The 25,756-nt window shown below is 46.0% G+C and overlaps 1 protein-coding gene across 1 annotated transcript in view; it reads right to left on the minus strand.

Moving 5' to 3' along the window:
• Positions 1-25,756, minus strand: part of LOC135812669 (fibrillin-2-like) — a 62,562-nt gene that overhangs the window by 33,111 nt on the left and 3,695 nt on the right. The window contains exons 3-5 of the mRNA XM_065325948.1: positions 21,405-21,517; positions 14,075-14,119; positions 1,206-1,259 (exon numbers count right to left, since the gene is read on the minus strand). Coding sequence (XP_065182020.1) covers positions 1,206-1,259; positions 14,075-14,087 — 67 coding nt within the window. The 5' untranslated portion in view covers positions 14,088-14,119; positions 21,405-21,517. The remainder of the gene's footprint in view (positions 1-1,205; positions 1,260-14,074; positions 14,120-21,404; positions 21,518-25,756) is intronic.

Genomic DNA, 25,756 nt, shown 5'->3' on the forward strand with positions numbered 1-25,756 from the left:
CTATGTATGTCAACACTAAAACCAGGTTTATTTGTGATTTGATGGGCCCAAAATTGCCGCTTTTATTCGAGTGCGGCTTTTATACAAGACTTTACGGTATGTGTGTGTGTGTGTGTGTGTGTGTGTGTGTGTGTGTGTGTGTGTGTGTGTGTGTGTGTGTGTGTGTGTCTGTGTGTGTGTGTGTGTCTGTGTGTGTGTGTGTGTGTGTGTGTGTCTGTGTGTGTCTGTGTGTCTGTGTGTGTGTGTCTGTGTCTGTGTGTGTGTGTCTGTGTGTGTGTGTGTGTGTGTCTGTGTGTGTGTGTGTGTGTGTGTGTGTGTGTGTGTGTGTCTGTGTGTGTGTGTGTGTGTGTGTGTGTGTGTGTGTGTGTGTGTGTGTGTATGTATGTACAGTACTGGCAAGTGAAATCCGACCCCTGGACGGCGCTCCGCGTCGCCCAGGGGGTCGGATTTCAGTTGCCAGTACTGTGTGTGTGTGTGTGTATGTATGTGTGCGTGTGTGTGGGTGTGTGTATGTGTGTGTGCCGATAGAGGATAAATTTCTTATGCAGATATACCCTTCGAACGTCCGATTCGGTCAAGGGACAGCCAAGTTAATCCAAGTAGCCCTTTGAAAAGTACGCAATGTACACTGGTACAGACATATCCGTTACCATGGTACAGACATATCCGTTACCATGGTACAGACATACCCGTTACCATGCTATGGGACTCAAAGGGTTAAACAATGAAAGGAATATAAGAACAAATACACAACACTTCTTCCTGAAACTCAAACAAACACAAAATAAGCTTATGGTCAGGATCGCCCTGACCCGTGGCAAAGCGGCTTCTATGACGTCACATACACATACACATCCCAGTACATTTTCATAAATTCTTGAAACACCACCCATTCTCCGTCCAGAAATAGCTAAAAGAGAAAAAAACGCAGTTTATGCCACACATAATCTTGTTTAGCCTCTTTGGCGGCTGCGTGCTGTCCGGCATGCCGGTTGTACCGTAGTGAATTTAGCTGTACCTGCCCGCTTTGCTCTTCCTTTCATCTCTGTCGTTCCCTGTGTTAAACACACACATGTCAGTTGTTGTAAACGAAGCTAGTCACAAGACGTCTTTGGTAAGCTTGAGGAACGACTACAAGCAACATGTAAATGTTGTGCAGACTGCAGTCATGGCAGGGCAGAAAGAAGGTTCACATCACTTCTTACCATTCACAGATGAAATTGCAGCAAAACCAACCACCAAGGTGATGAACAAGTTGCCTGCAGATGTCCAAAACACCAAGGACAATATTCTGATATGTGCAAACTTTGAACTATTGGATTGTCCCCATTTTTCAACTCTCCCGTCACTTTTAAAATTAAAACTGTGTGGACCCTGGCTAGTGCCAGACGTTGCTGAAAGAAAGTATTTTGCATAGCTACGGGAATTAAACCCTTCACCCACAGAACTCAATGCATGCAGAGAGTTCCACTGTCTAATTTAAAGTAAACTTTACTTTGAATTGGCCACAACTTTGGTTTCCTTGGACAATTGTCATACCGTATGTCAGTGCCTTTAAAGCCATGGCCTTATATTCGAAACACCGCTGCTTTCCTAGCTATTTTAGATGCAAAAAGACTCACCCGCTACGCCATGCTAAATCCACTTGCTCATCCTTCCTGCTTGGCTGTACGTTTGTTAGTATAGTACCTACTCCTTCATTTTTACAAATTATACTTCAAATATCATTTAATTCATGAGGCCAATACACCATACCACCGCATTGCGCTCGTGGCCGATCTAAACTCTGCACTCACATGATCATCACCACAGCGAGGACAATTCCGGTATGATATTTAGAAAAGCGATCCTGTCAGCTTTTCTATTATTGTGTTCACATGGCAAGAAAAACGACATCGCTATGCTACGTAAGTTTCTACGTAAGGTGCTCGGTATTTCACTTAGGCTACGTAAGTCTCTACGTAAGGTGCTCGGTATTAGATCTACCAACGGGTGGTAGCCGCGTGCTGTGCACTTGCACGGCTGCAGCCGGCAGATATTGTGTTGCAGTGCAGTCCGTGTTCGGATGTGCATGCGCGAGGAACTTCCTTCTTTGGAACTGCTTCTTGTATGAGCTGTTTCGGATATTTCGTCTCCTGGCCTGGCTTATTTCGTTTCGGCGCTGCTGAGACCTGCTTTCGCGGAATATTACTCAATGAGAGGTGAGTTGACCAGTTCCCTTTGATTCATTTGCTTGTGTTGACTCTTTCATTTACGAAAAGTGTGCTGATTTTGGGCGGAATGCAATAAATAAAGGAAAAGCTGACAGGATCTCTTTTCTAAATTTAGCTTTTCCGCTGCCGAGGCCTCCTTTTACGGAATACTCGATGACAGGTGATCTCTGAGTTGACCAGTTTCCTTCGATTCATTTGCTTATGCTCACCCTTTCATTTACGGAAACGTGTGCTGATTTTATTCGGATTTAGATCCATTTTTATCTCTTTGCCCTTGTCTACAGTGTGCGAAGAACGCGAGTTCACCTTCTTGACGGTAAGGCTCATGTTAGATGTGTTGTCGAAATACTCATATTCATTGTACATTGGTACGTTACAAGTAAGGCACTGGTCAGTGGCATACTATCGTTGGCAGTTCCCAATCTGGAGGGAAAGGTTCAAGGACCCATTGACCGAGTTTGCAAAATAAATTCGCATACGGTATCAGGGAAAATCTCCATTGTGGAGAGGTTCAGTAAACTTGTTTGCTTCATACGAAACAAGCCAATGGGTGCAGTCTCGTCTCGTGAAGATCTCGTACTTGTGTGATTGGATTTGTTTACTCGAGTCTGGGCTGTTTGATTTATTATTTGTGAGTACCGCCGAGATTGCACTGCCCCAAATAAAGTTTGGTGCAGCCAAAGCAAGAATTACGATCTGCAATCTGTCTGTAGTACCTGCAAGAATGTGCTGTATATGTATCGTACTTTCTCTATTGCTGTTTCAGTTGCCGTCATGTTGCTAAAGAAACGTTCAGTAGAGAGGTTCTGCAAAACGAAAATTCGAACGAAGTTTCTCGACAGTCCTTGCGAAAGTGTGTACGAATTTTTGCACGAACTTTGCGTTCTGCAAATTTTCGTAGTTTGCGCGGGCCAAGTGCACGTACGCCATGACCCGATCTCACAAAATTTCCTACAACAGTTCATTTCGTGTTCCCTGCAAGTTTCGCGTCCAAAGTTGCGAAAGTTCGTGCGAAGTTTCGCACTTCATGACGTAGAACGAAAGTTTGTACGCATTTTCGTTTTGCAGAACCTCTCTAGTGACTCATTTGTTTCATACGCTGTAGAAGAAATCTATTCGTATGTCTATTGGAGAAATAATTGTATTCACTGGTTATATATAAAATAGGTTAAGACAAACTCACAGAACAAAAAAAATTTAATACCCTTGGTGTTCGTCCTAAAGAGGTTCGACTTGATATCATTCATACTCATCAAAAGATGTGTAAGATTTTATTATTTATGGAGTGCCTTGTTTATCTCTCAGTACCTCCAAGCATAGCCTTGCCCCTTTTATCCACATCAGTGTAGTTGTCTGAATGAGGTGTCGGACTCAGCAATGTATTTGTTTACATTTTAATACATGTTTATTGTTCCTCCTTTGCTGTGTTGTTTTAGAAAATCGTGGACTAACAGTTTGAAGTCATTGAACTACTTCCAAAAGTTATATCGACATCAACAGGATTACGAACTCAGTGCAATATGATGCAGGATGACCTTATCTCGATAACCCATGATTATAAACCATTATAAACACAGAATCAACAAAAACATCTGCGACATGCACCTGGTTACATTTCTCAAATAAATCTGATTGAGGGTGGGGAAATCTGAAATATCTGAAAGGCTAGATAATTTTTATTATTATGACAGTCATGAAATTCTGCTACAGCAACATGCACAGAATGACCTCCGCATAAAAAAAGTATCACCACGGTCCATCACTACTCACATGTTTCCCCGCAGAAGAACATGCTAGCCTAGTGCCATTTTCTGCAAGAAAAGGCTTGCACCTCAATGCGTATAATACGGTATTGATATGATATGAAGGCAATCATTTACATATTGATATAGGGCATTCCATTGATTGGTGACAGAAAAAACAAAAGAAATTATAGCAATAAAAACTGCTTTATGGCAGTTTTCTAAAAAATGTTATTGTGTTCTAGTCCATGGACCCCGTCTAAAAAGTAAGAAATTAACGAAATGTGATAGCCGAAAATTAAAATTTCACACAAAACCTCACAATAATCACACACAGAATGAAAAGCTACATGTAGAAGACCTTTTCCCCTCGTGATCCTCTTTCCTATGCATGCATGACATGCATGTTGCCAATTGTTGGTGCAGTACAAGTTTAGTGTTGAAAGCAGCATTTCAACTGTTGTGATTATTGTGAGGTTTTGTGTGAAATTTTAATTTTCGGCTATCACATTTCGTTAATTTCTTACTTTTTAGACGGGGTCCATGGACTAGAACACAATAACATTTTTTAGAAAACTGCCATAAAGCAGTTTTTATTGCTATAATTGATATTGACAATGACCCTCCAGACAGCTGTTTCGCTCCTCCTAAGCTCATCAGTGGAGGCAAAATATATGTTGAATGAAAGAATAATAAGAATAGACTGATCTTTATAGGGCTAAATTGGCCTGTTTCGAATATAGCCTATCTCATATAGAAGCCTGTTTTGAATATAGCCTATCTCATATAGAAGCCTGTTTCGAATATACCCTATCTCATATAGAAGCCTGTTTCGAATATAGCATATCTTATAGAGAAGCCTGTTTCGAATATAGCCTATCTCATATAGAAGCCTGTCTCGAATATAGCCTATCTCATATAGAAGCCTGTCTCGAATATACACATTCTTTTCGTGATACAATGTCTGCGTATAAGCCTGGTTCTAGTGTTGACATACATAGAAAATTATCATACCTGAAGTACTTGGTGTGAATAGAAGCCTGATGTGACAAGAAGCCTAGCACAGAATCGGCTTCCCCAGGAATATCTTATTTGGGCACTGCTGGGTGGAATACACTCCCGCTGGCTTGCCGCATGTCTAGTTCAGTCTAGATCCTATTGCATCCCATAAGACTAAATCGTCGTTATCGGAGCAATTTTCAAAATCCACCGATACCCTACTGACAGCTCAGCTGCTGTGCTGACCAGCACAAGAACCAGTGCACTGCACTAGACTAGGTGCTTGTGTTATCTTGTGCTTGAGGGTCGATAGAATGAAAATCATCGGATCATTAAGTGTGTGGGACTCAGCAAGCAGCCAAACTAGTACAACTACAAAAAGGAAGTCCGGCTTATTTATACTTCATTTACTTCATGCGAAGCAGTTGAGCTCAGATCAACTTTTTCACGACACGATGTTTTTCACGTACGCGAAACGAAAGTATGGATCAGGCTTTCGCCAGAAATCAATCCCACAGTGGTCCGGACATAGACAAGTAACTAAGGAGGAGCAAAGTGGCAATGATCTTCACAGAAATGCTTTTTGATATTGTGCACATTAGGAGGGTGTGCATCTTTCCCATCCCTTTGTCACTCATTTACCAGGGTCGTTGGAGGCTGTTGGCAAGTGGTATGGCTGGGGCGGGGGGGGGGGTCAAGGGGGCAGAGCCCCTTGCGGGGGTGCGGGGGTGGAACCCCGAGTTAGAAAAATTTGGGATTCCATGCAATAGAAACACCCCTGATGCATATCTTGAACATTGTACAGCAAGTGCAGCATTCTGCAACTTCCGTCAAATAAGCCATGAATCATGCCAAAGCACAAATAGTAATAGGTCATACAGCAACGCAGATGCTGGTTGAGAACATTTAAGAGTGCTTTTCACGCGACAAGCGGCGATTGTCCGTACATAGAGATCTACCGTACAATAAATGAGAACTTTTTAAGGTGCTACGACTCGTACACTCAAACTTAGCACAAGAGTCTGGTAGCCTGTAGGGCACAGGACCTAGGGGTACAAGTACGACGCGCGATCGACGCTGGAAAAATCTCCAAGTTTCGAAACTTTTTTATTGCTTGTCTGAGCCTTTCACGTTGACCACCGGTCGGCAGAAGTGGTATGGCTATGGTCGTACCAGTCGTACCGACTCCAACGACCCTGCTTACCGTCGTCCAATCCCCTTCAAAAATTCTGTACATGATCGCCCAGTACATACGAACAATTGACAGTGAAACCAATTTTGAAAGCCTGACCTAAAGGTCTGTTTTTGCAGATCATAGCTCATATTTCAGTTTCTCCAAATTAATGAAAATCGACTTTAATAGTCACAATAGTGTGAAGATTTCGAATTTATCAATTTCCCGTGCTCGATAATAGTCGATAAAAGTACGGTCCGTCCTCAAAGAGTTAGGAATAGAACATTGAAAACCTCGTCATTTTCCGCCAAATGTACTTCATTCTTTGTTTGAGTCTGTATCCTGTCGAAATCATAGTCAAACAAAAAACTTGAAAAGCAAAATGCATTTCGCAGAAATGACGATGTTTTCAACATTCTATTCTCAACACTGTATCTGCTTTCCTTTATTTCTCAACCATGCATTCTCTACTCCATACAAGGCAGCCTACTATCTGTGTACAGAACACAGTCTTTGCACAGGACTGGGCATGTTATTCAGCATGCATCACACACCTCTCTACTCATACCAAAGGCATATTTGGCACATCATCTGTAGCAACTGCACCAGCATATCAGGCTCACCCATAGCACAGACGTAGGGGTGAAACGATTAGTTCGAATATTAAAGTAATCGTTCGAAAATTTCAAACGAGCGAGTATTCGAAATTTTGCACTCTATGTTTTTTTAGTTTTTTTTAGAATTGGCATTCTATTTTTTAAAAGCTTTTGTTGTACCGCTCGTCCACTGGTACATGGTATGCATGCATAATGCATGCCTTTGGGTCAATATTTTATGACTTGGACAATGCGATCACCATGGCAAGTAACGTTAGTTACCGTACTGGCAATATATGTTGCCGCGTAATGCGTAACGCAGGGGGGTGCGGCGTAACGAGCGACCAGGCTAGTACGACAAATTTTCGTTGCGTTCGTAACGCGCGTCCGGCGGGGTGCGGCGATCTTTTCATTGCAGTTTGCAAAAAATGATGCGGCAATAGCAAAAAAAATGATGCGGCAATAGCAAAAATGTGAAGCGGCAATAGCAAAAAAAGGACTGCGGCAATATAGAAACCTGTGTAACGGATCCTGTGCGACTTTGCATGTAACTGTAACAGTTTTCCCCTGTTCTCTATAACTTTACACTCCCTCGCACCTCATGCGTCTTACGCCTGTCTATTAGCACCTTCATTGGCGCCATTGCCACATGTATACTATCACGTTTTGCATATAACTGGTCGAGGCACGCTCAACCAGGCCTCTTACTTTTCAAGTTTGATTAAACCTGTTACACTGGTAGCAGAGGATGGTTACTACTCTGCTTTTGGCAGGTGTTCTGGTCGCTCTGCTTACGCTCCTCGTACTCGTCGTTCGGCTGATAAACGATATCAAGACCGCTCAGCGCGTTAGCCAAGGAAACCGAACGATACATCCGAACTCGGAACCGTGGGAGCCAACACCCCGCCTTACGAAAGAGCCGCCTGTGTTTGGAGGAGATTCCGCTACATTCAAAGAATGGACGTTTGCAATGGACATGGCCCTACGGTCGTTGGCACTCCCAAATGCGGCACAGAGGGTCGACTACGCGGCAGGATTTTTGACTGGAAACGCTCGTCTTTGGTTGATAGCGGCATTGGAAGCTAACCAAGTGTTTTCCGACTGGCCTGCTTTGAAAGCGGCACTTGGCGATGTGTACGGACCACGGCACAACGAGGAAACATCGCGTATGGGACTAATTTCCGCAGCGCAGCGCGGGTCGCTGGACGCATACATTGCCGCTTTCACTCGCCTCAGCCTGCAAGTGCCGGAAATCAACCACCACACCAGAGCGCTGCTGTTCGTCAGGGGTCTAGTGCCGCACATCCAGCGACAGGTCATGCGTGAGCATCCACGTACCCTGGAGCAAGCTGTCATGGCAGCAAACACCGTGGAGCAGTCGTCAGGGCCACCGGCGTCGGGGCCACCAGCCAGTAGAGAGTCGCGTTCCGTGCCCAGCTTCCGTGGTCAGGGCCTCCGCAAGCTGACGGACCAAGAGCGTGTCCAACTGCGAGCAATGGGACACTGCTTTGCTTGCAGGAAGCCAGGCCACCTCGCTAAAGACTGTACTGAGGGTGGACAGCGCTACCCAAACGCTGGTCGCCAGTAAGAAAGGGGGTGCGCTTACTGGCGACGACCCAAGCACCCACGCCGGTACCAGTCGCTAACCGGTTCGGAGCTCTGGAGGTTGAAGACGTTGCTCTCCAGGAACCTACGGAGCCGGAGACACCCATAGCTGTAGGAAATTGTCCCATTGCAGAAAGGTGTCATGTCAGCAACGTCAGCGTCGGCAATGAACCTGAACACGACCTACTGCGCATACAGGGAAAGATCGGCGGTCGCCGTGCAGTGATGCTGATAGATTCCGGTTCGACGCATGACTTCATTGCAGACAGTTTTGTTCGAAAGCATCATCTTGACACGGATGCAAGCTCAGCAGTGCTGAGCGTAACATTGGCGGACGGCTCGACCAGCGAGGTCCCGCAGATTTCCACACGCACGCTAAGGGTGACAGTCGGGGGCTTCAGTGAGGAACAGCACTTTACTGTGTATCCCCTGACTCGCTACGACGCTATTCTTGGCAAGCCGTGGCTTACAAGGAACAACCCCAGCATCAACTTCCGTACGAACGAAGTTCAGTTGGACGGTGAGCCCTTTGTTGCCAAATTGCCTTCAGCTAACCCGCCGACAGCCGACCGGCCATCTGTGGAAAGCATGTTTATCAGTGGCCGACAAGCTCGTCATGCCCTGAGGAGTGGAGCCGAGGGGTTTCTTGCATGGGTCACTGCTGCAAACGAGGAGAATCGTTCCGGGCCACAACTCCAGGAATCAGAGCAACAAGACATCCAGAACCTGCTCAAGAGGTACCAGGATTTATTTCCAGACGAGCTGCCGAATGAGCTTCCACCAAAGAGACCAGTCGACCATGAAATCCAGATAGAAGATGGAGCCAGACCACCGTCTCGACCCGCCTACCGCCTGCCGAAACCAGAGATGGACGAGCTCCAGTCACAGCTGTCAGAATTACTTGAGAAGGGATTCATTGAGCCAAGTAAGTCGCCATACGGTGCACCTGTGTTTTTTGTGAAAAAGTCGGATGGTACTCTGAGAATGGTGTGCGATTGGCGAGAATTGAATAGAATTACGATCAAAAACAAAGCTTGTCTTCCTAATATTGATGACTTATTCGACACGATCCAGGGCAGTGCATATTTCTCCAAGTTGGACTTGCGGTCGGGGTACAATCAAATCAGAATTCAAGACTCGGATGTTTCTAAGACGGCCATTAATACGCCGTTCGGCCACTTCCAATTTAGAGTCATGGGATTCGGGCTGACTAATGCCCCGGCCACCTTTCAGTCACTCATGAACTCTATTCTGCAACCGCATCTCCGAAAATTCGTTGTAGTATTCTTGGATGACATTCTAGTTTTCAGCAAGACCTGGGAAGATCATCAGCATCATCTTCAAACAGTTCTAGAAACACTTAGAAATAGTGAGCTGTATTGCAAACAGTCTAAATGCGAATTCGGCGTGAGAGAAGTTCTCTTCTTGGGGCATAAAATCAACGGCACATCAATTTCCCCTGATCCCAAGAAGATAAGTGCTGTGGAAACATGGCCAACTCCGTCGTCAGTAACTGATGTGAGGAAGTTTCTTGGCTTTGCAAACTATTTCCGAAGGTTCATAGATCGACACTCGACCATCTCTCGTCCATTAGAAGAAATCACCGGAAAAAATTCACGCTTTGAATGGAGCGCTGCTAGACAGAAGGCATTCGAGTCTCTAAAATCAGCATTACTCGAGGCGCCAGTGTTGCAACTGGCCGATGTTGAGAAAAGCTTCACCGTAGAAACTGACGCAAGTGACTTTGCCGTGGCGGGTGTGCTCCTGCAGCAGGGAGAAGATATGGATTTGCATCCCGTAGCCTATTGTAGTCGGAAACTGTCAGCTGCAGAACGCAACTATACTGCGGCCGAGAGGGAAACGTTGGCTGTGGTATTTGCATTAAAGTGCTGGAGAATCTATCTATTCCGCCACTTTGACCTGATGACTGATAATATGGGTGTTGTCTATTTACGAACCAAACCGACTCTCACCAAGCGTGAGGCAAGATGGGTAGAGTTTTTAGCTGACTATGACTTTACGGTCTTTCACAAACCAGGAAAGAAAAACATTGCCGACCCGCTTTCACGCCGTCCAGATCTGTTCAGTGATTCTGAAATAGGCGGGTCATCCTATCCTCCTAACATTCAGTTGAATGCCATAGAGCATACCCTAGAGATTAATCCAGACTTAGCCCAGTTAATTGTCAGCGGTTACAAGTGCGACAAGGATCTTGCTCCCATTATCAGGAGACTGAAAAATTCAAGCCATGACAATCTGCACGACCGTTACCTTCTAAATGAAACACCCGGTTATCTTTATCTCAGATCTTCACCACAGAACAGGTTATGCATTCCAAAGAGTAGCAAACTCCGACTCGCCCTGCTTCAAGAATACCATGACTGTGTGACTGCGGGGCATCCCGGTCGAGATCGCACCTATTTCAGACTCGCTAGATATTTCTATTGGCCCAGAATGGGACTGGATGTAAAGGCGTTTGTCAAGTCATGTGACGTCTGCCAACGAGTTAAAGGCGGCCAGCTAAAAACTGGTCTCTTGCAGAATTTACCAGTGCCCAGTCAGCCGTGGGCGGATATCTCGATGGATTTTATCATGGGTTTGCCTAGGACCGATACAGGTCATGATGCTATATATGTATTTGTAGACCGCTTGACAAAGTGTGTACATTTAGCACCTACTTCCTCTACTATTGACGCTAAAGGAAGTGCTGATCTGTATATTCAACATGTATTTCGACTTCATGGTTTGAGTTCTAGTATTGTATGTGATCGTGATCCAAGATTTACGGCAGCATTTTTTCAGGAATTGTTTGATCGCTTAGGAACGAAACTAGCATTTAGTACTGCCAATCACCCTCAGACAGATGGCCTAACTGAACGAGTAAACAGAATAGTAGAGGATGTGCTGAGGGCTTTTGTAAATCATAAACAAGATAACTGGGATATGCTCCTACCTCTCTGTGAGTTTTCTATCAACAGCGCTACTCAATCATCTACAGGAAACACACCGTTCTTCTTAAATTACGGTCTAAATCCCAGAGCGCCACCCGACTTCCTCAACCCTATTCAGGGAGGCAGAGATTCAGCTGATTGGTTGCAAGCAAGACAAGACGCGGTCAAGATCTCACAAGATGCGTTAGTGGCAGCGCAAGCTCGTCAGGCCTTCTATGCAGATCGGACAAGGGTCGAGGGAAAGCTGAAGGTGGGAGATTTGGTAATGGTCTACCGGGATTTCCTCCTGACTCCTGAAGCTCGGGACCGACCATCCCATAAATTACGCCCCAAGTGGTTTGGCCCCTTTCCTATAACCCATGTGGTCGGCCCGAATGCCTACAAGCTCAAGTTGCCTCATACCAGCCGCTGTCACCCGGTATTTAATGTGTCGGCACTCCGCGCCTACGAGAAGAACGCTATTCCTAATAGGAGACAGCCTACGCCTCCGCCTATCACGGACCTTGATGGTCATGCCCGCTATGTGGTGGAGAACATTCTCAGTCACCGCCGCCGGCAGAATCAGCTTCAGTACCTAGTCAAGTGGCAAGGCTACTCTGATGCCACTTGGGAACCTGAACATTATTTGTTGGATGAATCTGGTAATGACATTGTTCCACTTCAGAAGTACAAAACCTTGGCTTCTGCCCGCTGAGTTTTGCAGTTGAACTTCTAGTTTCACCTTACACATTTGTTGAGCTTATTACACTTTATTTGCATGGAGTTTCAGTCGTCTTATTGTGTTACTTCAGTGCGAAGCCTTTTTTCGTCTCGCACGTGTTTGCGCTTATTGTACTCTATTCCACTTGAGCATTTGGGTTATAAGCTCCTTCCTCTCCATAGGAGGGGGATGATGTAACAGTTTTCCCCTGTTCTCTATAACTTTACACTCCCTCGCACCTCATGCGTCTTACGCCTGTCTATTAGCACCTTCATTGGCGCCATTGCCACATGTATACTATCACGTTTTGCATATAACTGGTCGAGGCACGCTCAACCAGGCCTCTTACTTTTCAAGTTTGATTAAACCTGTTACAGTAACGCCCTGCGTGCGGTAAACACGTGCCAATGTAACGCTTCATGGCCTCACTGCGACCATATATATTGCCAGTACGGTAGTTATGAAGTACGGATGAAAATCGGTACTTTACACTCTGTACAAGACGTTGGCGACTTTTGTTCTATGTTCACAGATAATTTCTTCCGAATTGGTCAAGAATTCACTAGTCTAGCGCTTTGGAATTTTGATAAAATACTCGAAATAATCGGATACTCGATCGAGTATTATGAATGAGTGATCGATTGGTCAAAATAGATACTCGTTTCATCCCTACACAGAAGATAACAAAAGTAACGAGAGAGTTTGGAAGCTCAGGGCCCTACGCTAGGCTTTTTTGCCTTGATGACCTAGGCTGCATTCGATTGTAGAAACTGGATCCCGATCCCCGCCGATCAGATCACTTCGATCGGACGGATACAATCGAATGTGCACAGCCGATAATCCGTTTCAAGGCCTTAGCAACCGCGTTGCTACAGCTCATCCCGTAGTATCTGTATTCATTGTGGTGAACTCTTGACCTAGTGTACGCATATTGGGAGTTTTGAGTAGATACGAGTCGTACCATGGAAATGAATCTGTCGAATCCGTCTCTGGGAGGTGGGTTGGCTGGATCCGAATCCGTGCTCTCGGGATCCGGATTCGTACAATCGAACATGTACAAATTTGGCGAATCCGGGTCCGGGGCTCACGGATTCGTACAATCGAACATGCCCCTAGACAAAAAAAGCATAGGGATGTTATAAATTCTTATCAATTTCTCTTTTTTTTTAAGACATAACCTGGGATTCAAACCCCCACTATCGCCCTGTATGCATCCCCCGATACACTTCGCATACATACTAATTCTTCCAAGTTGCTTCACGTAAAAAAAAAATAATAATAATAATATATTTATTAGGATGACCCAGAGGCTTGTCGCCTATCAAGGGGTTCACCGCTTCGAAGGATGTACATGTACATGTACATGTATGTTATGATCTTGCATTTGAAAGCCCTATTTGAATATGCATTGTGGCCAGCCGTCTTTGATGGTACGGTACGGTATGGGACAGGCACGGGATAGGTACGGGATAGGTATGGGACAGGTACGGTCGAGGGTAATACAACAATGTCTACCGCCTTGATGACCTAGGCAAAAAAAGCATAGGGATGTTTAAAAAAATTAATTCTCCTATTTTTTCAGGCATAACCTGGGATTCGAACCCGCACTATCGCCCTACATGCATTCCCCCATACACTTCGCTTCCATACTCATTCTTCCAAGTTGCTTCACGTTATGATCTTTCGTTTGAAAGCCCTATTTGAATATTGCGGCCAGCTGTATGTGGCCAGCTGTGTTTGAAGGTACGGTACGGTACGGGACAGATAAGAGATAGCGCCAGGGGTGACACAAACAAACAAACCACGATTTTTCTTCTTCTTCTCCATTATTCTTTTCCTTTCCTTCCTTTCTCTTCTTCCTTTGCTGAGAGCGTTCTGTTCCCATATATTTTTTTTCTCTGTGTCCCCATTCCTGGGTTATTTGGACTTCATTCGCTTCCTTGTCATTGGACATGTTCAGTCCATTCGGTTTGCGAATTCAAATAAACACAACCAAACCAACCAACAAACACCAAATTAAAGCTGTTGGACCCTGGCTAGCGCCATACGTTACTGAAGTAACGTCTTCTGCATAGCTACGGGAATAAAACGTACCTAGAGACGCCATTTTGTTTGCTGTCGGAGTTCAATATACTCTGCCTGGAAAAATAAAACCATCAAAAAACATGAAGAACGACATGCACCCACACACGCACCCACCCACACACACACACACACACACACATAAATACACACACACACACACACACACACAAGCATACATACACACACACACACACAAGCATACATGTACAAACACACACACGCACACACACACACACTTATACTTGTACTTCCCTCACTGCCAAATTTGGTTACGTGGGTCTCCCCGGGAGAAAGGAGAGAGACTCAAAAGGGATCTTGGGAAGAGGACTCAATTGGCTATTGAACCGTCCAACGGCCGACACTCCCCCCCCCCTCCCTCCCCCCCCCCCCCCTACACACACACACACAAATCCCAAACTATGGCCCGGTATGGGTGGACATGCGAATGATCTCACTTACGGGCACACCACACCTCAGTAAGTGGGTGAGGACAAGGTGCAGAAAAAGGATTGACGGCATCAGGGTATCCGTCCCGGGATCCAACTGCAGTAACCCCTGCCCTCAGTCAGGGTACTGTAAAGCCATTTTTCTAACGAGGCGCATATAACGATTTCCCAAGATTGACTAGTTTACGTGTACCAAAGGTTACGATTCTCACTCATTCTCAAAGCTCAATAGGACAGTATATGTATCGATTTCTGTGTAACGATTCCTATTTTAACGACAGATTTCTCCTCGTTAACTCGTTAGAATAAGTACTTCGTTACATATTATGGCTTTTACAGTCCCATTGGGAGCTGGTAATTCGCTTCCTTATGTTTCACTCGATTGTCACAGATAAGGAAGCCAATTACAAGCTCCCAATGGGAGCTGCTAAATCCGACGACCTTACTGCGTTTTCAGCTGTTACAGTAGCAGAGGTGAAGCGTCGGATCGGTGACCTCCAAAGTAATAAAGCCCCTGGGCCGGACGGCATTCTTCCATGTCTCCTCAAGAGAGCATGTCTGAGAATACCAAAGTATGTGTGCAAGTGGATCTCTCCGATTTCGCTCAAAATTTGCAGGTAGGTTCCCTTTGGGGTGTGGATCGATTATGCAAAGCCCTTGAAAAAGTTTCTGAAAGGAACCTTGAAATTTGCATACCCCTCAAAAATGGCCGAAATATCACATTATTTATGGGTCTAGAAACGAGTCACGCCACAGCGTATACGAACAAGCTATGAACAAAACTCCATCAAGCCAACATTGCCTCACCTTAGAAGAGTTCCTGGAGCAGTACCGCTTAGCCACGCCAGCATCCCAGAAGACGAGGTCCATCACCCCCTGACGCCACAAATGATCGTCTTGAAAATAGCCAATTTACAAGCGCTGGCAAAACAAGAACACCTCTTCTAGCGCTGAGGACATGTCCCCCATCTTCCTTTTGGGGTTTTCTTGAAATAAACATTTTTGAATTTTTCTACTCGACCATGCTGAAATACGGCCAAAGTCATACCTGCGCAGGAAAGCTCACCACTCCGCGACGTCTCCTCAGCAATTTCTACTCCAACACTACTCTCAAGGCCGCAGAACAACGTGTAGTGTTGACTCTGACAAGGAAAAGCAGCGGTGATCACTTGTCACTCCAAACGACAAGCTTCTCCTTGCGCCACCAATAATTTTTTGTGCGACTGTTGCTGCAAAAGTGACTGAAGGCCTGAGCGCAGTTTTTGAATTTTATTGCAAGATGCACGGTGAAATCACGTGCCTTGTGACGCAAGAATGCCAAGTCGCGTGGCCCACGGCTCACGCGATTTCAGAGTCACCTTTGTCAAGTGCGCTTGTTACTCGCCTTGAACGCCCGTTGGTCTGGAAGTGATCACACTTGTGCCGTTACGGCGCTCAAGAACACGCTGACCGTGTGGTAGGCCTACGAACCGGGACTTTCCCTGACCATGTAGGTCGAAGACCAGTGAAATGATGATGAAATCACATTCTTTATGACGTAAGAAATCTCTCATGCAGTTCACGCGACAAGTGCGTGCAGCCAGTGCTGCTCGCGTGCCAGTCAACACAAAGGGACCGAGCTAGTCGCTTTTGTCGAGCATCGACATGAAAACAAGGGACTTTTACTGTTGGACTATGTTCGGGATTGCAGGAGGTAAGTGTGAAAGACGAATAACTCTCCATGCTGTACGGGGCATATTCCAACGGCTTGCTGCCATTGCAACACTCCTAGGACAGTTTGTGGGGGTTCTCAGCAGTTCAAGCAGGAGATGAAGCTCATCTTACCTCTGCCATCATGGTCTGTTCCGAGTAGCGTTCCAGGCACATTCGCGATCGATGGCCGCGTAACGTGATGCAGGAAGCGTCATCCTACGTCACAGAGCACGCGATCTCACCGTGCATCTTGCAATAAAATTCAAAAACTGCGCTCAGGCCTTCAGTCACTTTTGCATCAACAGTCGCACAAAAAATTATTGGTGGCGCAAGGAGAAGCTTGTCATCATTTGTGGCGTCAGGGGGTGATGGACCTCGTCTTCTGGGATGCTGGCGTGGCTAAGCGGTACTGCTCCAGGAACTCTTCTAAGGTGAGGCAATGTTGGCTTGATGGAGTTTTGTTCATAGCTTGTTCGTATACGCTGTGGCGTGACTCGTTTCTAGACCCATAAATAATGTGATATTTCGGCCATTTTTGAGGGGTATGCAAATTTCAAGGTTCCCTTCAGAAACTTTTTCAAGGGCTTTGCATAATCGATCCACACCCCAAAGAGAACCTACCTGCAAATTTTGAGCGAAATCGGAGAGATCCACTTGCACACATACTTTGGTATTCTCAGACATGCTCTCTTAAAATATCAAAAGACGTAATTGCTCTATCACTCGCTATCTTATTCAACACTTCCCTCTCGTCTGGTCAATTCCCATCCTTGTTCATAATTGCAAACATTACACCAGTTCTGAAGTCAACTCAAGGCCCACGCGACTGCCCTTCTAACTACCACCCAGTGTCTTTAACATCTATCCTAGCCAAGCTCCTGGAGGGGCTTGTGTTTTCTCATATACATCTTTTTTTAATGATCGTTGCCCATTCCATGTGGACCAGTTTGGCTTTCGGAAGCACCATTCTACCGGACAGCTTCTCACCAAGGTTACGAACGACTGGCTTGTCTCGCGCGACGCTGGACTGCATACGGCGGTTGTCTGTATTGATTTGAAAAAAACGTTCGATATGGTGAAGCATCAGCAGCCTCTTCTTGCTCTCGCAGCTGTCGGTATTTCGGGAGCGGCCCTGGCCTGGTTCCGATCATACCTTTGTGCCAGACAACAGCGGGTGGTTACCCACACTGGAACATCTCTGTTGGTGGCAATCACCAGTGGCGTGCCACAGGGCACAGTTCTGCGTCCAGTTCTATTTAACATCTATGCACGGAAGCTCCCATTGACAGCAGAGGCCTTTTCTTGCAAGTTCCCGATGTTCGCTGACGACATGACGTTGTATGCCAGCGGACGTACACAAGCTGAGGCCGTCGCTACCGTTACTGATTCGTTATCTGCAATTTCTGTGGATCTAGACGAGCTTGGGCTGCGGATTAATACAACAAAGACTGTAACTTTGATGATTTCTACTTCCTCCGTTAACAAAAACTTCGTGATGGATTTTGAGGGATATGAAAACGCCTAGAACAGGTCAAGAACAGTTTGTATCGAATGCAAATCACTCGACGAAGGTGGTTCAGCCTATGTACAGCGTCTTTACAAGAGAAACTGTGGGCAGAATGAGCAGAGAGTTCAGTTTGCGTCGCTTTCGCTCGACTCTTTTTAGACCTGCGTCGCTGTCGTCATCTCCTGCACGCGAGTCGTCATCTCTCTCGAGTCGTTGTTCAGCTTGTTTCAGCCTTGCTTCGGCTTCTTTGATCACACTTTGCTGACCTTGACGTCGCCGTCGTTCAAGTAAGTTGCCTTTCAAGCTCCGTGATCTGCAGCCATGGCGATTACTCGTTTCCACCAGGGAGTCGTGAAAAATATTTTACGACTCCCTGGTTTCATCTTGGCTCTCCAGAACTCCGCGAAACGAGGAGTAAAGGCACAGCCAAACTGATTCCATTTGCTCTAATGGATACCCCTGCCAGCACTGAACGGCAGCAGCTAGCAAGTCCAGTCGACTTTATTTAGCCATGAGACTCGCATCGGACTGCAGACTTCTGAAAGAATGCGTGGTGATCAGCATTCGAATCTGGGCTTTGCGCAGGTTGAGCAAGAACTTGAGTTCAGAATTATTTTCATTGAGCCGTGCGATCGGAGCAGCTCCTTCTTCGTTCGCTCATTGTGTTGGCTCGCTGCTCCGTTTTATCGCTCTCTATCGCTCTCCAACTAACTTAGTGCTAAAGTGGTCGAGAGGCCAAGCAGCGCAATATCCCCTCGGAGAAGTGGTATTTCAGTTTTGCTCGCCATGACTGTCATCACCTACAAGATGACATCATGCGCTGTTAGGTAGATTGTCGATTGATCCGTTTGAACATTACCTTATTCGTAGCATTGCTAAATCTATCCATGTTACTCAGGTATAATAAGGTGATCATGTGTGTACAAAACTTGTAGTGGTAATAACTTTGGCATACATTAATATTTTTCAACCAAATTTTTACCGTGGTGATACATTGGGTTAGTTGTGATCGATTTCCAATATCAAATTTAAATTATGAGCTGAATGACGTCATCAGTGCTACTTTTTATGTTCAGATTTCAACCCAAAACGCGGAGAAAACGAAAAATAGTAAGGCCACAAATCCTGGTGAACTGGATAGCCTTTGGGCCCTAGATAAAGGATATTGGTGGATATTGTACATAGATAACAACATTTCGCTGGAAACCAGTATCGACTTGTTTCACCATACGCACTGTACACATTTAGTATACGAAGCTGTCGTACCTCGGGGTCTGTTCAGACTCACCACCGCGATGAACGGGTGTTTAGTATCGATATCCAGCACATTCCCGCTTGCTGGGATGTACAGCTAGCCAATGCAACAGCTCTCATTCGCCAAAGACATTCCCCACGCTCCGCGTTTATGGATGAAGCTGTCATTGCCGTTTCAAAATAGCCGACATTGTCTCTTACACATAAAATAACTGCGCTGTACATGTAGTGCATCACACCACCAATCGGCTGTGTAGATCTACAGACAGTGCATGCAGCGAGCCGAGCATGCGCACTTGAGTAGGGTACTTGACTCCCACGCGCGATCGCTGGTCACAACTGTGAACTGACTCACTGAGTCTGTACACGTGACTGTGCTCGTGTCGTTGTGACTTGCAAGTGCACTCTGTACTGCACTGATGTACTTTATGACTAGTCGACTGGACAGGAACAAAGCAAGTGCAGTTTTCAGTGCGTGGACTTGGCTACTAAAACATTTTGTGGAAGCAAGCAAGCCTTCTTTATGATCTTGGTCATATTTCTCAATTGACTCTGCGCTTCCAGCTAGATGTGTCCGTGGGGTATTGCCCAACTAGAACTGTAGTCCTCACATGCTCCAGGTCGCGAGGAGCTAATCACTTTTGTCAGCAGAACTCCTGCTCGGGACTCGACACATTTATTCCGTCCGATGTCATCCCCGCTGCGAGTGGGGAGCTTCATGCCCACGATAAAAGAGAACGTCATGACATTTTTCTCAATCGACTCTGCGCTCCCAGGTAGATGTGTCCGTGGGGTATTGCCCAACTAGAACTGTAGTCCTCACATGCCCCAGGTCGCGAGGAGCCAATCACTTTTGTCAGCAGAACTCCTGCTCTGGACTCGACACATTTATTCCGTCCGATGTCATCTCCGCTGCGAGTGGGGAGCTTCATGCCCACGATAAAAGAGAACGTCATGATATATTTTGAATCCTTCATCAGAGAAAGCTATTCGAGCTCAAAACGACACAAGACAATGGCCATGATAAAGATACTCGTACAGATCGCGATGTGACTGGCCTCCAAAAGTGCTGCAAAAGACTTGAAGTATTTTTCAAAACAAGATTGTGAAAAAAAGGCGAGCGCTCGAGTGCGGCAAACACGGCCAAACGCCATGTTTTCCTTGGTAACATGACGTCAGCCACATTATCACCATGGCGAGTTGCAGCGCTGATCTTGAAGTACAGCGGCACCAGAAAAGTGTCCTTATTCTACCTGAGTAATCATGTCGGTTTCCCTCTCCCAAATCTGACGGACCTTTTCCCTCAAGTTTCAACCGGCCCTAGGACAACAAGAAGCTCTTTTAATGCTGCTATTGCAATATCTAAATTCCGGATGATTGACGGTGTCAATTCCTTTTCAAATCGTGCTGCACTGTTCTTTAATTCTTTGCCTGTGGAGTGGCGCACCCAGCACCGCACTACATTTGCTAAGCGCCTTCAGACCATGCTAAACGTCTTTTCAGACGTATTTTGATCTTCTTTTAAGCAAACTCCCTCATTGATCTGCACCGCCTGTATTGTATAACTGTGTTTACTGCGTTCCTAGTTTAAATTCGTTTTTAAAAACATTTCTTTAATTCTTGCATTATCCCATTATGACCATGCTTAAAGACGCAGCGTCTTTTCAGAAGTATTTTGATCTTCTTTTCAGCAAACGGCCTCATTGATCTGCATCGCTTCTATTGTATACCTGTGTTTATTGCTTACTGCTTACTGCTGCTTTATTGTTCCAAGTATCAGTTTAGTTTAGTTTGAACATCTCTTATTATTATTTTTCTCACCCCACACCCCTCTACTCTGTTATCGGCCCTCTTAAGAGTTGTGTTCATCACTGCTGAGGCTTCCGACAGAAAATAAAAGAATACTACTACTACTACTAGTGCGGATGCGGAAAACTGGGCCTTTGGCCGAGTCTCACGGGAACCGTGAATTTTTTACTACAGTAATACTTGATATTTGTGTGGTTGGCTAAATAAGCTTCACTAGCACCAGTGATTACACAAGAGTTAATCTAGCCAGAAACAGTCCATGGTTAACAGGTACACGCACACACACGCACACGCACACACACACACACAGCACACACACACACACACACACACACACACACACACACACACACACACACACACACAGACACACATTTGCACACGACGCACACACACGCACACACACGCAGCACGCACGCACACATGCAGCACGCACGCACACACGCAGCACGCACGCACACACGCACGCACACACACACACACACACACACACACACACACCGAACACACACACACACACACATATAAGAACACACACGCACACCGAACACACACACACACGCGCACACACACACACACAGCACACAAACACGCACACACAGCACACACACACACATTAGCTACAACATACGGCAGTTTGCGGTACTGAGGGTGCTGGCGAGCAAAGTGAGAGGCTACGGACAGCAGGATGTTGGCGGAACCAAGAGGATAGTCACGTTGTCCGAGAGACGAAGACCGAGAGCCCTGAGCAGCCGGAAATGAGCATGGCAAATAATGTAAACTGGCTAATAATCGCGATGGATTAATGTTCGATATTTCACGAGAAGAGCGTAACGCGAATATTAACCAGCGTGAAATCTAACTTTAACAGTGGGTGGATGTAAGTGGTCCGAGCGTGTCGCGAACCTTTTGCCATCGCAAACTCGCTGGTTCTAAGAAAATGAGAGATGAAAAACGGGAGGTGGGTGAGTGGAACACAACGATCTAACAAGAGTGATCCACACACAGAACGGATCGAAATATATAACTAGGCAAACTTAAGTATGCCACATGCAGTGCCCGAGACGCAAGCCGCCTACGTTGAGCGTCGCGCATGAATGAATGCCACGTTGAGTGTCATGTGGAATGACAAGTAGAATGCCGGAACGCAGAGAGTACCATGTGAGCATGCACCAAGACGTTTGCCCGACATGGTTACCGTGATGAACAGTGCACGTGACTGTAGCCAGCAGCAAAGCAAGACCATGCAGTAAAAGCGCTAGCAATCATTGCAGCATAGTTTGAGTGGTAGGACGAAGCAGCCACGTGCACTCATTCATCTGCTATACCGTATTTTTCCGGTTGTAAGTCGACCTTTTACGACTTAAAATAGAAGGAGAAAGGGTGGGGGTCGACTTACAACTGGGATTCGACTTATAACCGGGAACTATCAGTATCTTACAAAAAAATGACCTGCACTGCATGCACGAGTGCACCATGTTTACACATTTTGCCAGTTTATTGGCCTTTTTCAAGGATTGGGACGTTATATCCTCCAATAAGGAATGTTTATATGATTTGTTGATGTGTTAGTAGCAGGAGGTGGTTAGTAGTGCTTCTTTGGGTGAAAACTTTAAAACGCAGAATTGAGACCTCCAGATAGGGGGGTCGACTTATAACCGGGGTCGACTTACAACCGGTAAAATATGGTATTACTACCTGGTCCGACTTATTAAAATGTGCGTTTCGCTTCGAACGTCAGCCAAACAAATTCAAATAATCTCAGGTTGGAACAAACTTTCCAGCTACCTAACACTATCCTTCAGTTGTCGATTTGTAATGTTGAAGAAGAAATGGCTCGAGCATTTTGCGTGCAAATTTTGTCGTCAGAGTACTCCTGTTGCTTCTCGCGCAACACAGAGAAGGCCTGGCGCTGAAATCAACACCCCACTGCGATGGGGAATTGTCACGGAGTACCAGAAACTCCTGGGCGAGCGTTCTCGAGTGCTTGATGGCGGATTGAAATCGCTGCAGTCGCTGTTTCCTTGGAATAATCAAGTAAGTTCAGCAAACACGTCATTACAGAAACTCGTGTAGAAAGCACCTCCATCGCTCCGTCCAGTTTGCGCTGATCTCTCTCGCATTCGTTCACGATGTGGCGGCCGACGAATCAAGATCACAGAAGAGATAGTCGAGAAGTAATTAGTTGATCGATATAAACAACCGCCCTTGAGGTCGACTTTCAGGCGACAACCTGGCTGGAAAACTGAAGCGCAGAAAGGGTGAATACGGTGCGTGAATGGTGCGGAGTCCTCGCCGACTCCTCGGAGTCGCGATCGCGATGCGTCACAAGATCGACAGTCTCCGGGGCCAGTGGATTCGTGAAACAGGCAGGGAAGAGCACGCATGGTCTCATGCAGCTGACTGTGTGACAGTCATGTCGACACAGATCAAACTCATTAGTTCTACGCGATTGGCACACAGTGATGAGAAGTGATTTTTTTATGCGTGGTGGTTTACTTGTTTGCCTCATTTGAAAGTGTCGTGGGAGCGTCAGGCGAAAACACCTACAGCCACCATTCTGGCAGTCGTACTCATAGCCAGCAATCGCATGTCATCTCGTACATTGAAAATCAACATAATTTTGCGAATCGACCTTTTTTTCAGGATCACTTTTCAACGAGGACGAAGCAAAGTCGGCCGAACGAAGCCTAGAGGAAGAAAATCACCCTCTCCACTTCACCATCACGATACTGACATAGATACGAGATGAAACAACTAAAAAATTCACAAGAAAACTGTACGACCATCATCGCGCTGACTTTGGTCTGACTTTGTTCTGAGAATTTCTATCACGATCAAAAATGTACGAGGAGCACTCAAAAATCAGCCACAGACGTACCTGTATCGCTCTCTACTCCTTTTTCAAGGCACAAAAGTCGACTCTCTACTTTCAAACCAGGAACCAGACATACCAGTGGTCCTTTTCAGCTGCTCCACGAGCGCAGGAAATGTTCACCAAGGGGCGCAGAGCAGCATCCATTCCAGAAAAATAGCTAAAATACGAGTGAGACTGCATGCCTGAGTACATGAGTACATGTATGAGTACATACAGAAAATAGTCAATTTCAGCGTTTCTGCTCCAAACAGCAACTAGCTTCGACTAGAAACAAAGATTACACCAAAGGATCAAACAACAACCATTTTCTGCAGTTTTTTTGCAGATGGCTTCCTTGTGCTTGGCCCAGCACGCCAAAAATCACACCTCGGAGGAGTACAAAAATTACAACTCTCAGATGTCCTTGATTGCTGGCCACGGCACGAGGAGGAGGCGAAGTCGATCGTCTAAATCGTGCCTATGGATTGAACAAGTCAAGGAAGCGCAGTGTAGCTTGGAGGAGATGAAAAAATGTCGACGTTTTGCAAGTTGACGCACTTGAAGAAGCGCCCTGACACACCAGCAGAGATGAAAACTAGAAGGTCAGGCCAAGAAACGACACAGTAGTTGTCTATCTATCGTCTCTTGGTCGATATTTTAGTACAGGTGCTCCTTTGGACAAAGGCTTGAGTTTTAAAGCGAAGGGAACATTTTATTAAGTCGGACCAAGTATAATGCTACACAAACACACTCATACACATGCACACAGCACACAGCACACACACACATGCACACAGCACGCACACGCGAGCACACAGATACACACACACATGCACAGCACACACACACATGCACAGAGCACACACAAACAGCACACAAACACACACATGCGAACACACACACGTGAACACACACACACGAACACACACACACACTAACTACAACATACAGCAGCTTGCGGTACGTAGGGTGCTGGCCAGCGAAGTGAGATACTACAGAGAGAGCAGGATCTTGGCGGAGCCAAGAGGATAGTCACGTCCGAGGGCGAAGACCGAGGGCCTCAGTAGCCGGAAATGAGCATGGCCAACACCCGTTTATTTCATTTATCAAAGTAAATGTGAGATGAGAAACTAGACAAACTTTTAAAAGCATGCCACGTTGAGTGCCCACGACGCATGCCGCCTACCGTAAAGTCGCGGATAAAAGCCGGGCTTATAAGCATAATAAGCCGCTTTCTGCATTAGGCTTTAATGCAAACCATGATTATATTCACCACTGATATTTTGCCAGGCTTGTATGCACATCTTCTACGCGCGACACGCGTAGATCTAAAACTGACTACTGGTATGGCGGCAGTTTTACTATGCACCGTACGTATCGCATGCACTCTTGACCTACCCGATCCGCGCTTGCATAGAACTTATCAGAAGCCAGGCTTCTGCGCGCGACAAGCTCATATGCATTTGACCCGTTTGATTTTCAGCCTTCTATCCGCGATGTGCTTGTATGCAAACCCGGCTTTTATCCGCGACTTTTCGGTAGGCAAACTTGAGCATGCCACGTTGAGTGCCCACGACGCATGCCGCCTACGTTGAGCGTGGCGCATGAATGCATGAATGCCACGTTGAGTGTCTCGTTGCATGACACATAGAATGCCATGACGCATAGAGTACCATGTGAGCATGCACCAAGACGTTTGTCGGACGTGGTTACCGTGATGTACAGGGTACGTGACTGTAGCCAGCAGCAAAGCATGAGCATGCAGTAAAAGCGCTAGCAATCATAACAGCATAGTGGCAGCAGGAAGCAGCCGTGTGCACCCATCAATCTGCATTATTACTATAATGCTACACACACACACACACACACACACACACACACACACACACACACACACACACACGCATACATACTCGGAGGGGGTTGTGGTTGCTCGTGAGAGTGCTCAATACACCAAGGTGCAGAGCCTAGTACACACACTTGAGAGGGACAAAAAGTGTTTCTTCTGTAACTCTGAGTTTCACGGTTTAAACCGATCATCAGACCGATCATACATACACGCAAACCCGCACCCACACACACATTAGACGTCCAACAACACATCACACCACATTTAAGGCTTTGCC

This window comes from Sycon ciliatum, chromosome 3 (assembly GCF_964019385.1).
Source record: "Sycon ciliatum chromosome 3, ocSycCili1.1, whole genome shotgun sequence".
NCBI classification, from domain to species: domain Eukaryota; kingdom Metazoa; phylum Porifera; class Calcarea; order Leucosolenida; family Sycettidae; genus Sycon; species Sycon ciliatum.